This window comes from Carya illinoinensis, chromosome 4 (genome assembly GCF_018687715.1).
Source record: "Carya illinoinensis cultivar Pawnee chromosome 4, C.illinoinensisPawnee_v1, whole genome shotgun sequence".
Taxonomy (NCBI): domain Eukaryota; kingdom Viridiplantae; phylum Streptophyta; class Magnoliopsida; order Fagales; family Juglandaceae; genus Carya; species Carya illinoinensis.
Genome location: NC_056755.1, coordinates 34,154,721 through 34,167,994, shown reverse-complemented (window position 1 = coordinate 34,167,994; position 13,274 = coordinate 34,154,721). Strand labels below are relative to the sequence as shown.

The following is a 13,274-nucleotide window of genomic DNA, read 5'->3' as shown; positions in this document are numbered from 1 at the left end:
GGTTGTAAAACTTAAGCAAGAAGAAATGCTAAGGTGACCAAATTTGTATGCCTTATAATGTGCCTTAATTGAATGGACCTCAATTTCAATTTTGAAGAGGGATTGGGTTACTATCAAGCCCAAATTCAATTTCTCTTCACCCAATCAAATATTCAAGGTTAAAAAGATTGGATAATATCTTCATAACATAAATTTGAAGGATTAATAGCATGTGAAATTGATTTAATCAAATGATTAAATACAATATTAGAAACTGTTTCAATCAGGGTTTAGATAAAACCATATAGGATTTCAGTTTCAACCTTACTTTTAGGTTCTTTTTAGAATCCAACCATATAGGTTTTTACTAGGGTGGAAATCGTTTTTGATTTGACACAGTTTGATTGGTTGAATAGAATATGGTTTTGTTTAGGTGGCACGATCTCACACCTTGACTCCTACAAAATCTATCAAATACTTCCTCATGGTGCTAAGTTTCTAATACTATTTACCATGTGTGGCTAAGATCTTGGTAAGTGTACTAATAAAACTTCTCTAACTTAATTTGGACATTCCACAATGTGATTTTGAAAACAATGCACTTGGTGCCCTTATCGAGATTACTATTCACTCTGAAAAAGTGAACAATAAACTTAGTACTGAAAAATCATAAATATTCACACAAAGCTAACACTGAAATTGTTTACTGAATTTCAAGCCCATAATGCCCCTAAAAATAAAAACATAGTTTCAAATACGCGTTTCGTCTGAAAATATGAAAATTGATTTATTGCGTCGTAAAATCTTAAATAATCAATTGAGTCTAATAGCGCAAACCATAACACATTCTGACAATTCTAACTAGCTTAAATAATTAAAATTGAACTTTTGGCACCATAGTGAGTGATAACATTGACTACACTGACAGACAAAAACCTATGTGATCGGTCGATTCGTTAAAACTTATGAGGTTTTTACGAGATTTCTAAAACCTATAAAAATTTCACCATTGAATTTCTAGCGGGTTGTTACATATCGTCTTGATATTCAAATAGAAGTCAATCTTATTTGAGCAAACATGTCTTCAATATTCGAACAACCTCGCATCCCCTTCGACCCATTCGAGCTCGACTAAAGTGTTTGAATACCAGCCTCATATCATAACAGTTCGAACAATATTTTATATTCGAATAAAAGTTAGTTGTTTGAATGTTTTTTAGGGACAAAATTACTTCATCCCGAAATTTTTTTCTGTTAAACAAACTTCGAACGGTTCAGGAAAATTTCATCCTAATTTTTTTCTAGCCCCAAATTGTCTTTCGCAATAGACCTCTTGAGAGGAATTTTCATCCCAAACGAGGGTTTATGTTGGACGAAATCCTACTCTTTTTGGACGAAAATTTTCAGCCCAAAAGAGGGTTTATGTTGTAGTGAATATTTTGGAGATCATTGGAGGCAGTACTTAATATAAAGATTGGACGACTCATGAAGAAGATGATCCTGGCCGGACTTTGATCTTTTTGTATAGCTGTATTTATTCAAATGATTTATGTCTTGTAAAAAGTCACGTGGTTTAGCTGCTGTATTGGTTGTCGACAAGTGCGCGGCATGCAAGGCCTACTAGTTTAATTAAATAACGCTTCAGGAAAATTTTTGAAAAGCTTCACCCTTGCTAGCTGTAAGCTGTACCTAGTACACTTTTTTTGTCACTTTATAATTCCGATTCTCATAGCTATAAATAGGCCATGCTCTTGCACAAATTACAAAAGCTAGCCAATTACTTCTCTTAGCTTCTTCCCCAGACCTGTTTCTCCATCGTAACCTTGTTGGTAATAAAAGAAAAGGGAGAATACCATGTCCGTAGTTGAGTTGGAAATAGATCGTGTAGAGCAATCCAATTGTGGTGTGCTCCTAAACGAGTTGTCCATGTTCGACGACTTGATCCTGAATCAAATTCGTGAAACCCATGTTTTCGGTGCCATTGAAACCCTGTTCCTAACCAAAACATTCCTAGCTTTGATCAAAGGTGCCATTGAAAGTTTTCTTTACCTTGCAACCCATATTGTTGACAACGCTTTGCCGGTATGTATATCATGAGTGTCATGTGTGTACATACATAGGCTATAGCTATATATATATATGTTAATCCTACATACTAGTACTAGGCTATAGCTTCTTAGAAATCATATGAACGGTACTGTTCATGTCATTTCTAAGATTTTTGTCTTCGATTCTTTTTTTCCTTTAAATTCCATTCTGTCTTCTACTCCAAAGATAGGATCCGTTCACATGCTATATTGGTAAAGAGATGACCACTAAGATTTAAGATACATGAACGAATTAGGGGATACAAGTAGCGACTTTATCGCTTTCTGTTATTTTCTATATATCTAATAATTACTAATTGACTTACAATAGGGTACTGGAGGACAGGAGAACCTGGAGCTACCGACTGTCTTGACCAGCGGTGACCTCAGCCTACTTCCGGGCATACTCGACCAACTGTCCACTGTGGTAACTACAAAAACTATCATAAAAAATCTTTGATCAATACTAATGCATCATCGTATATATAATTATAGTAGTATTAACATTGAAAAAGCAGTGGTTCTACCCAACACTACACTTAGAGGGGGGGTGAATAGGTGTAATCTAATTTTTATGACTTTTTGAAAAGTAGACAAACAAGCAGTTAATAAATGAATCAAATAACACAAATAATCAACACATGATTTTGATCACGGAGTGGAAACTCATTTGAAGAACATCTTCAAAATCTAAAACCACTCTGGGTGTAAGGCACCACCTCAAATCCACTATAGAAATTTTAGTTTGTTACAACCAATTTAGAGACACTCACAAAACCTTTGTAGTAACTAAACTTGGCTTGCAACACCACGAGTGACCCACTCGATCTCTACACGCATGTAGTGTTGGAACTCCGACCATCCTATAGCTTCCCACGAGAACCTCTCGATCTCTGCATCAACAACAGCTCCGGACTCTTCATGCCAACAAAAGTGTCCACTTCAATGGACTCAAGTAAAAGTTGATTTTGAATGTGTTGTGGTGGAGAAATGTTTATCCAAGAGAGAATCAAACAAATGGGGGTAAGAAGTTCTTGGAGGCCCTTAGGGTTTTTGCTCTGATTTTGCACACATAGAACAGAAGTTAACCTGTTCTATTTATAGTTCCCATCAAATGAGGTGTTCAAAACCCTACATTGTAAGTGATCTAGAACATTGGCTCGAGCGAAGTGTCGAGAGAAGCTCGAGCGAAACAATCTGCCAAAGTTCGCTCGAGCGACCTGTTGAGCGAGTATCGAGCGGTCGACTCTGCCTGAGTTCGCTCGAGCTCAGTGTCGAGCAAGGGTTGAGCGACACACTCTGCCTGAGTTCGCTCGAGCTCAGTATCGAGCGAGGGTCGAGCGGTTGAATCTGCCTGAGTTCGCTCGAGCTATATGTCGAGCGGTGCAATCTGCCCAAGTTCGCTCGAGCGCTCCGTCGAGCGAAGTCGAGCGAAGTCGCCTTCTTTGACCAATCTTCAAGCCTTTCCGCAACAACACTTGTTACAACACTGTTTTACACAGGTTTTCACAAGAATATGCCAATACGCTCATTTTTCCCTCAACAATCTCCCCCTTTGGCATTTCTGTGACAAAACCTTTATCCTATACATATGACTTAATCCTAGCACACCCAACTAGATCCATATTCCTGAACATGTTGAAATATTTCTGCACACGCTTAGCAAACGGTTAAACATACCCATTCACATATGCACAAAAACATATTTGCAATTCTCAAATCATAATTCATGAATAGTCATGTCAAGTACAGGTTTTAGAAAAGAAATATTTCATTAAGCAACAAATCAGAGATTGAGTTCAAGAAACATTAGTCAAACAATAGCAGCTAACAAGAGATATAATTCAATAGACATAACCAAAAGCTGCTGTTCCCCCAAAAAAAATGTTAGTACAAGTAACACTCCCCCTGAGTTAATACTACTATACTACTCCCCCTCAACAATATCTCCCCCTTTTTGTCACAAGAGGCCAAGGGTCTCAATCATCACCATCGGCATCCTCATCATCCTCATTGAGCTGCCTCTCGATGTCGTTGAAGTGTTGAGTCACAAGTTGCTGCAGGTTATCAACTTTCACCTCAAGGCTGTCGAACCGGGCGTCAAGGCGAGCTAGATACTCAAGTACCTGCTGAAGACTGGGCTCCGACGAACCGGGGGCTGAGGAAGATGGCTGAGAGCTGGATGGGGCCGAGGTAGACGGCTAAGAACTAAATGGTCGGGAGCTCGAAGGCTGAGAGGAGGGAGCGGGAGGATGCTCAACACGGAGAGGGTGTGGAGTTGTGTGAGCACGACTCAGCTGGACCGTTCTACGACCAATAGGAGCCTTAAGTGCAATTCTAGGCTCCTGAGGATGGAAAGCAACAGATTGGGAGAGAGCTAGTCGGGTGATTAAACACGGTAAAGGCAAACCAGTCCGTGTTTTGGAGGACCGATATGCCTCAACAATAACCCGACACAAAAGACTTTCTAGATCAATGGAGACACCATTGATTAAGGCATACAGCAGAAGGGCACGGTCAAGACCCACATCACTATTATGACCAGTAGGATCTAAGTTCGTAAGAACAATCCTACTGAGAATGAGGTGATCAGGGGTAAAACGAGCAGTTGAAATAGGGGTTGTCCCTTCCCAACTACTAGATCGACCACAAAGACAACTAGCAATGACTTGTGGACTGGGAGGAGATGTTCGTGAGTAGGGAAACTCGGGATAGGACACACGAGGGGCATTTAGCAGAGTCGCTATCATGCCCAGAGTTAGTCGAAAAACAACGTTCCTGAAACTGACTTCAAACAAGTCATCAACAGATACGTCATGAATATTGGAGTAAAACTCCCTAACTAACTCCACAGAAGGAGTGGGATGACCAGTGGTCAATGCCTGCCACTGACGAGACTCAAAAATCTGGGAAATGATAGTCTCGGTAAGCTCACCTAAGGCCACTTCATGCTCGACTATGGGAGTACGATGCGAGAAGTTCTGAGAATATAACTCCTAGGCTCTGGCACTATGGAAGTGAGCTTGAGCGGGTGCAGGGGGGTTTTGGCGAGGACGAACACGTTGAGACATGGTTTCGGCTGTAGACAGAGTCAAAGACGTTAGACAAGGCTAAGGCAATGCAAAGACATGATGAATGCATGCATGCTGACACAACAATGCCAACCAACAATGTAGGACTTGGTGCATGCCCTATGCCGCTCTTCATTTTTCAAAACAATGATAAATGCCTAGTTTAAAGTGTCCCATATGCATGCCAATGCCAACTCATGTGAATGACCAACATGCATGCTAATGCCAACCCATGTGCATGACACATATGCAATGACAACCCACATGCAAGCCAATGCCACTTCTAAACCAAAACACCTTCAAACCCAATGCAAACCTAGTTAAACGATGTCCCAAACCTAGGATAGACATGAAATAGATATAGGGACAATGCTATGCCAATGCATGATGAAAAAGAGAATACAAATTTCATTTAGGCATTTTATCGAACACTTGGAGTGCATCCAAGTGGGAAACTCGGGCATAAGCCCATGGGAGTTCCAAAAACTGCCTAAATACACTCAAAAACCCAACAATGGCTCCACAATAGCCTCAATAAACCAAAAAAATTGAAAAAAAATCGAAAAAAAAAATCTCAAAAACTGAATCCGAAATCCCTTTGCACAACACACAGAAAACAACCAAAATACAAGCACCAAAACATGAAAATACACAAGAGAAAGGGCTTTACCTTGATTTGGAGATGATTTCGGAAGTAAAGTACAAGATTAAACGAAGAAATTTGAGAAAAGTAGGAAGAAAATCGCACAGAATGGGAGAAAGAGGCCACTCTGCTCGAGCGCCGAGAGCGAGACCACCAGAAAATCACATTTTGCCCAGTTTTGAAGTACACAACGCTCACATGACTTGGACAAATACTGGGAATGTCAATTTTCACACCAAGAGTACATATCAAATATAGAGGAGCATCATATTCCCATAAAACATGCAATTAAAAACAAAGTATCACAAGTAATATAGATGTGCGTGTTTAAAGCGGTCCTTGCTCAATCAAGAAATTTCAACCGTAAGGCGTGAGCGGGGTTGGGCTAAACATGAAACCATAAGTGCTTGGGAAGCTCATTCAAGATACAGAAAGTCAAACCCAATGCTGCTAGGACCTGAATCTTTCTGTTTAAATACTTGTTTCAGTATGTTCAAGAAAACAGAAAACTTATTCTATTTTTCACCCCTTTTTTTTGTTTTCACAAACGAACCATGATAAGGTCATCTAGCCTGTGGTCAATTCTGTATGAAGATAGAGCTTCCTACCACTTTTGATTGCCTCCCCAATAAACTCACAAGTGGTGAAATGTCAATTGACCGAGTTTGGAGTGAAGTGTGTGATGCCAGTCACAGATTACACAAGATACTCATGTTCCAAACCTTTGTAAAACATAGGTATATGATACAAATCTCAAAAGATACATGCACCTAGATTTTAGAATTAACAACCCCACTATTATATAGCGCAATCATGGAGTGCATGTAGGGGCAGCAAACAAGAACAAAGAAACTAGAAAAAAAAATCAACAACAAAATAAAACAAAAATGCGTGTAATGTATGTAATGCATACCTGTCAGTTTACAGCACCAAGATCATGTGTGGCTTGCGTCTTCCCCTTTTGGATGATCCACCTTGGTATCCATTTTCTTGAGAATGGCTTTTCAGTTCTCTTGATGTGCCTCCTAAGCTCAAAGCAGTTTGGTCGGATGTGACCAATCTTACCACAATGATGACACACAAGGCTTGCTTTGTGAACCCTTTGTCTCAAGAAAGTTGAGACATTCTTGGGGTCGTTCATGTAATTCTTACCCCTTCCAGAAGGATAAGCAGTTCTACTGTTAATGAATGCAGGAGCATGCACAAAATGACTCATTAATTTAAAACAATTTGGTCTAATATGCCCTAACTTCCCACAGTGATGACATATGGGGCTCATGTTGCGAGCGCCTTGTCTTTTGGGAGGAGGAACAGACTTTTGCGCTTGCATAGACTTCTTACCCTTTTCAGATGGATGAGCCTTCCTTTTCTCAGTCATTTCAGGAACAAACACTGTGGTTCTCACATTTTTACAAAAGGCTTTTGAGCTTGAAGGAGCATCAGGATTCTCTTCAAAATAGCCTAAACCACTCTTATCACTAGAGGACTTTCCTAAACTTAGGAGTTTGTCAAGCTGGTTTGTCCCAATGGAGAATTTCTGCAACTTAGTATTTAACAAAGTTAGCTCATTTTCATGAGTTGTCACTTTATCCTCCAAAGTCACATTCCTCTTTTGTAACTCATCTGTTAGACCAATGGCTTTTCTTAGTTTGCCTTGAAGTCCTTCATTTTCTCTTTTGCATAAATCTATTTCCTCAATATGTGCTTTATTGAGTTTTCTCAATTTCACACATTCCTTATACAACTTTTCATAGATTTCCTGCAAATCATCTTCATCCCCGGATTCATTTTCAGAAACACTCTCAATTTCAACCACAGATTCACGGCTATGACTTTTCCCTACAACAGAGGAAGTGAAAGCCATGCAGTTGAGATTTTTCTTCCTGGGAGAACTCTCTTGTGAGTCACTTGACTCAGACTCACTATCAGTCAAGGAAGCAGCATTAGCTTTCTCTTTGGCCCTTTTGTAATTCGCACACTCAAGTCGAATGTAACCAAAACCATGACATTCATGGCACTAAATATTGTCATTGATAGCTCTAGTTTCTCGCTTATACCTCCCTTCTCGGTTTTCTAAACTAGAACCTCCATTGAAACCCTTGAACCTTCTCTTCTCCTGTCTTGGGTTTTTCTGGGCAAACATCTTCCTGAATTTTTTAGCATAAAATACTATCTCATTGTCACTCATGGCAAGTTCGTCAGAAGATTCACCAGACTTCTCTCTAATAGCATTGAGGGTTATGGACTTGTTTTTCTTATCCATAGGAAGAGTATGTTCATAGGTTTGTAAGGAACCCACCAACTCTTCAATTCTCATGTTGTCCAAGTCTTTGCTTTCTTCTACTGCAGTGACTTTGGGACGAAACCTCTCAGGAAGAGATCTAAGGACTTTTCTCACAATTCTGTCCTCAGGAATTCTATCCCCTAAATTAAAACGAGAATTGACAATATCATTAAGTTTGCTATAGAAGCCATCAAAAGTTTCATCATCCTTCATCCTAAGTTCTTCAAAGTTGGTGGTCAGCATTTGAAGTTTAGAATTCTTTACAGCCTTGGTACCTTCATGGGTAACCTCAAGAATGTCCCATGCCTCTTTGCAATTTTCACACATGGAGATTCTCTTGAACTCTTCCTTGGACACGGCCATGAACATTGCATTCAAGCCTTTGCTATTCCAACTACACTCATTGATTTCATCCCTAGAGTAATTTTCCACACTCTTGGGGGTTTGGACTCCTTCAATGGCTACAACCGGTTCTTTCCATCCCTTTGTTACGGAAGCCCACACTCGTTCATCAACAGACTTAAGGAATGCTCTCATTCGAACTTTCCAATGCGCATAGTTGCTTCCATCAAAAAATGGTGGAGAAGTGAGTGATTGAGACCTATCCATTTAAACCACTACAGCAGGATCGCACTCAGGAACTAAATCCTAGCGGAGTGAACCCGCTCTGATACCAATTGAAAAAGCAGTGGTTCTACCCAACACTACACCTAGAGGGGGGTTGAATAGATATAATCTAATTTTTATGGCTTTTTGAAAATTAGACAAACAAGTAGTTAATAAATGAATCAAATAACAAAAATAATCAACACATGATTTTGATCACGGAGTGGAAACTCATTTGAAGAACATCTTCAAAATCTAAAACCACTTTGGGTGTAAGGCACCACCTCAAATCCACTATAGAAATTTTAGTTTGTTACAACCAATTTAGAGACACTCACAAAACCTTTGTAGTAACTAAACTTGGCTTGCAACACCACGAGTGACCCACTCGATCTCTACACGCATGTAGTGTCGGAACTCCGACCTTCCTATAGCTTCCCACGAGAACCTCTCGATCTCTGCATCAACGGCAGCTCCGGACTCTTCCGGCCAACAAAAATGTCCACTTCAATGGACTCAAGTAAAAGTTGATTTTGAATGTGTTGTGGTGGAGAAATGTTTATCCAAGAGAGAATCAAACAAATGGGGGTAAGAAGTTCTTGGAGGCCCTTAGGGTTTTTGCTCTGATTCTCCACACATAGAACAGAAGTTAACCTGTTCTATTTATAGTTCCCATCAAATGAGGCGTTCAAAACCCTACATTGTAAGTGATCTGGAACATTGGCTCGAGCAAAGTGTCGAGCGAAACAATCTGCCAAAGTTCGCTCGAGCGACCTGTCGAGCGAGTATCGAGCGGTCGACTCTGCCTGAGTTTGCTCGAGCTCAGTGTCAAGCGAGGGTCGAGCGACACACTCTGCCTGGGTTCGCTCGAGCTCAGTGTCGAGCGAGGGTCGAGCGACACACTCTGCCTGGGTTCGCTCGAGCTCAGTATCGAGCAAGGGTCGAGAAGTTGAATCTGCCTGAGTTCGCTCGAGCTGTATGTCGAGCGAAGGTCGAGCGGTGCAATCTGCCCAAGTTCGCTCGAGCGCTCCGTCAAGTGAGGGTCGAGCGAAGTCGCCTTCTTTGACCAATCTTCAAGCCTTTCCACAACAACAGTTGTTACAACACTGTTTTACACAGGTTTTCACAAGAATATACCAATACGCTCATTTTTCCCTCAACAAACATTTTTCCATAATAAGAAAAATGTAATGTCAGCTGAGACGCAGGGCTCTGTGTAGGGAAACTGAACTAAGAAACACGTCAATGTTCATACTTCGTAATAATCTCTCAAGCTATTCATGGACTGAAAAAGCAGTGCTGATACTTACTGCTTTTGTTGTGGACTATGGAGAATTTTGGGCCCTTGTAAAGTTACAGTTGTTCAACAGACTTGTGGAATCAATGGGAGTCACAAAACGTGAACCTACGACTATAAACTGCCCAGACCTTAAAAAATGTGTGAAAGAGATTGGTGATGTTAGTTATTTGATCAAGGACAAGTTGGAAGCAATCAAATGCATTATTGACTTCGAAAGGCTATCTAACTGGGCTGATACCAATGGAAACAAAGTTGCATTGTCCACCACTGTCAAGGACAGTATCCCATTGCATGTCTACTGGGTAATCGTAATTGTTGTTACCTGCACGACTCAAATGTTTTTATCTCGGTAACGATACGTAAGTTCTTGTCCTAATTCATCGCTTGTTCTCATGTATTTTCTCAAATCCTTTTGATATATAGTAGCTAGGAATATTTAATCACTACTGTCATGATGCACGTTACAGTACTTATAAGCTATGTAATTTTTTCAATGATGTCTATTGATGAATAAATCTTATGTTGCTTGTGGACAAGGTTTAGAACATGTTTATAAAGTTGGAGCAAACATCTTTCTTTGAACGGATTTTATAAGATGATTTAGGCCCATGAATTTCATCATGGTATTAGATCTGCCACAGGACGAATCTGGATCCACACTATTTACCCCGTGACAAGAACCAGCAAAAATATTGGTCTACACGTGATAGAGAGTTTTGAAGAATGAATCTCACATTGTTTGTGGATAAGGTCTTGGGCATATTTATAAAGTTGGAATAAATCTCTCTTTATAAACTGATATTATAAAATGAATTATGATAAGCCACGGCGACCTAGGAGGGCCCATAAGCCAAATCCCAGATATTTGGGATGAAACTATACGTGAAAGTAGTGGGCAGTCGATGGAACCAATAAGGCACGTGGAAAGTGCAGGGCAAGACTGGGTCGTTGTCCAGTAGAGAGACATGCGAATGAGTCGGTCTTCAGTTGCAAATGGATCTTCAGTAGTTATTGTTGCATGATTTACGTTCCGTTTAATTCATGTAGTTGTGTTCTGTTTTTCTTGAATTGTTTGCGTATGTTTGTGTCTTGTGGTTAGTCCTATTATTTTGGTTTACGTTGTATGAGGTTTTGCTTATTTAAGCAGCCTACAATCCTCAATGAAGATCCAAGAAATCATTTGTTATTCAAACCTTGGTACTTTCTCAACCGAAGAGATACTTGTTTATTTACTTTTACTCTTTTCTGAGTTGGGACCTATCAAATTAGGCTCATAAATTTGATCAATCTCCATACAGAGAGGGAAAATATGATTTTTCTTTTGGTTTTCAATATAATAATACAAATGACCATGGTTAATTAGTTGCTTGATTCCAGGGTCAAGACACTGGATCTATCTCCCTTGATCAAGAAGATGAGCATCAACCTCCACTTACTAAAGGAGAATCTAAACGATTGCAGTACGAGTAAAGTAGTTACTGTATTACGTACATTTTATGCGATCGAAATTAATTTGAGTTTCTTATAACGTAGTTTTGCGTGTGAATTTCGCAATTCGTTATGATCGGGTCAATGCATATATATATCGGAACTGGCGCTGCCATTTTTACAACTTAAAGCGTGCTGATCATTCCCTTCCACAATCACAGCTGAACAAGCACCAAAACTTTGTATGACGCAGATACAAAAAAGGATTTTCACGGTCAAAGCTACAGGACCAGGCGTGGTAACTTTATTTATTTATTTATTTTTGGATCTCTGAGTACTGCATCTATATAGATAAATAAATCAAAAGGAATATATTTTGAGGGGCATTGGCAGATGAATTGATATACACACACATCATGATTCTAATATTCATGCATAATGTTGCATTTTGAAGCAATAACATTCATATACTGTATTATTCAAATAAAATCTGATTATGTCTGACATATATATCTTGTACATATAGAAAGTGGATGAGGATTACACTTTCTTATATGGATCCACCAACAACGGATGGAAGGAACAATTTCTTGCTCAAGTAACTAATATCATTTGCGATTTGTCCATAAACCACCCAAAAATAAGCATCAGAACACAAGATGCATTGAAATTAAGCAGGGGGAAGCTGAAGGCCATTCATGCTGAAGCGTTGCAGTCTCTCTTCAAAAGTGATCTTGGTTATGTTGAGCTCCGCAAAGATGCTCGAATCATAGTAGGTGATTACGGGACGACAATTGTTAAGGTCTTGGAGAAATTTGATGACTGGAAAGGGTCCTTGAATCAGTTTGGTTTTGGTGATCATTTCAAAGATTACTATGATGGAAATTTTAAAAAGAATTAACCTTACACAATATTGTTGCATGGAAAGATTTCTATAGTCTGTATCATGATCATGTTGAACTCCACCTGTAGTGTGAAAACAAAAGAAGCACTGTTCTCTTCCTTGGCTTATTAGGCACCCACGCACCATTTGCTCTCTTGGATTATTAGGCACCCACACAACCCACACAATTTCTGCAGCAAATTGCTGCACCAAAATAAATTGTAGGTTGCTCTCTCCTATAAATAGGAGAGAGCTCAGTTGTGAAAAAAGGCAGTGGGAGTGGGGAAAATCAGAGAGAAAAGAGTGTACATGAGAGAGAGATAGAACTTTGTAGAGTTTTGAAAATCTCGTACTAATTCAGTAAAAGAGGCTCCAGTGGACGTAGGCAATTTGTTGAACCACTTAAATATCGTCTTTTGTGATTTTAGACAAGACAGAGTGCGCAACAATTGGTATCAGAGCTTTCACTCGCGCTATCCAGAAATCAAGTTGTTCTAAATCAACTTTTGACAACTCTAGGGTGTTCCTCGCTTCGAGACAAATCAGTTGCCACAAACGGAATCGAAAATGGAGGTCGGAAGAAGTCGCGTGCACCGGTAGGAGATAGGAGTGTGAATCCACGCACTCCACACACATCTGGAGGTTGAAGACGAGTGCCAATCATGTGCCACGCACCACCACGCGCACACAAGCACCGCCACGTGCCCGGAGGTTGAAGACATGTGTCTCTCACGTACCTCATGCTCTCCCACGAGCCCTACAGGTAGACACGCGCTAGACGTGCACCCACGCGCCCAGCAGCAGCAGGTCGTGTACCACACGCACCACAGATGCCACTGCTGCGCGCGCATCTCATGCGCCAGATGATTAGGACCGTCCGTTTTTTCAGATTCTTGTCAGGCTTGATCTAAGCCATTTGGAGTCCAATTTCAACGATCAAATAGTGCTTTCCAACTATTTGGATCATTCTGGACTCATCCGTATGGTTAGAAT

General features: G+C 40.1%; 1 protein-coding gene across 1 annotated transcript; it reads left to right on the top strand.

The window, feature by feature from the left end:
- The first annotated feature begins 1,833 nt into the window (after nt 1–1,833).
- On the top strand, nt 1,834–12,299 carry LOC122306436 (protein SIEVE ELEMENT OCCLUSION B-like). Its single transcript, XM_043118865.1, has 4 exons — nt 1,834–2,061; nt 2,398–2,493; nt 9,868–10,272; nt 11,925–12,299. The coding sequence occupies exons 1-4, from the start codon at nt 1,834–1,836 to the stop codon at nt 12,297–12,299; spliced, it is 1,104 nt and encodes a 367-aa protein (XP_042974799.1).
- The last annotated feature ends 975 nt before the right edge of the window (nt 12,300–13,274 follow it).

Bases quoted from the DNA above. Each gene is read 5' to 3' on its own strand.
- LOC122306436 (XM_043118865.1), top strand. From the start codon at position 1,834: ATGTCCGTAGTTGAGTTGGAAATAGATCGTGTAGAGCAATCCAATTGT. The intron at 2,062-2,397 runs GTATGTATATCA...GACTTACAATAG, and splicing joins TTGTTGACAACGCTTTGCCG to GGTACTGGAGGACAGGAGAA. The intron at 10,273-11,924 runs GTAATCGTAATT...TTGTACATATAG, and splicing joins TCCCATTGCATGTCTACTGG to AAAGTGGATGAGGATTACAC.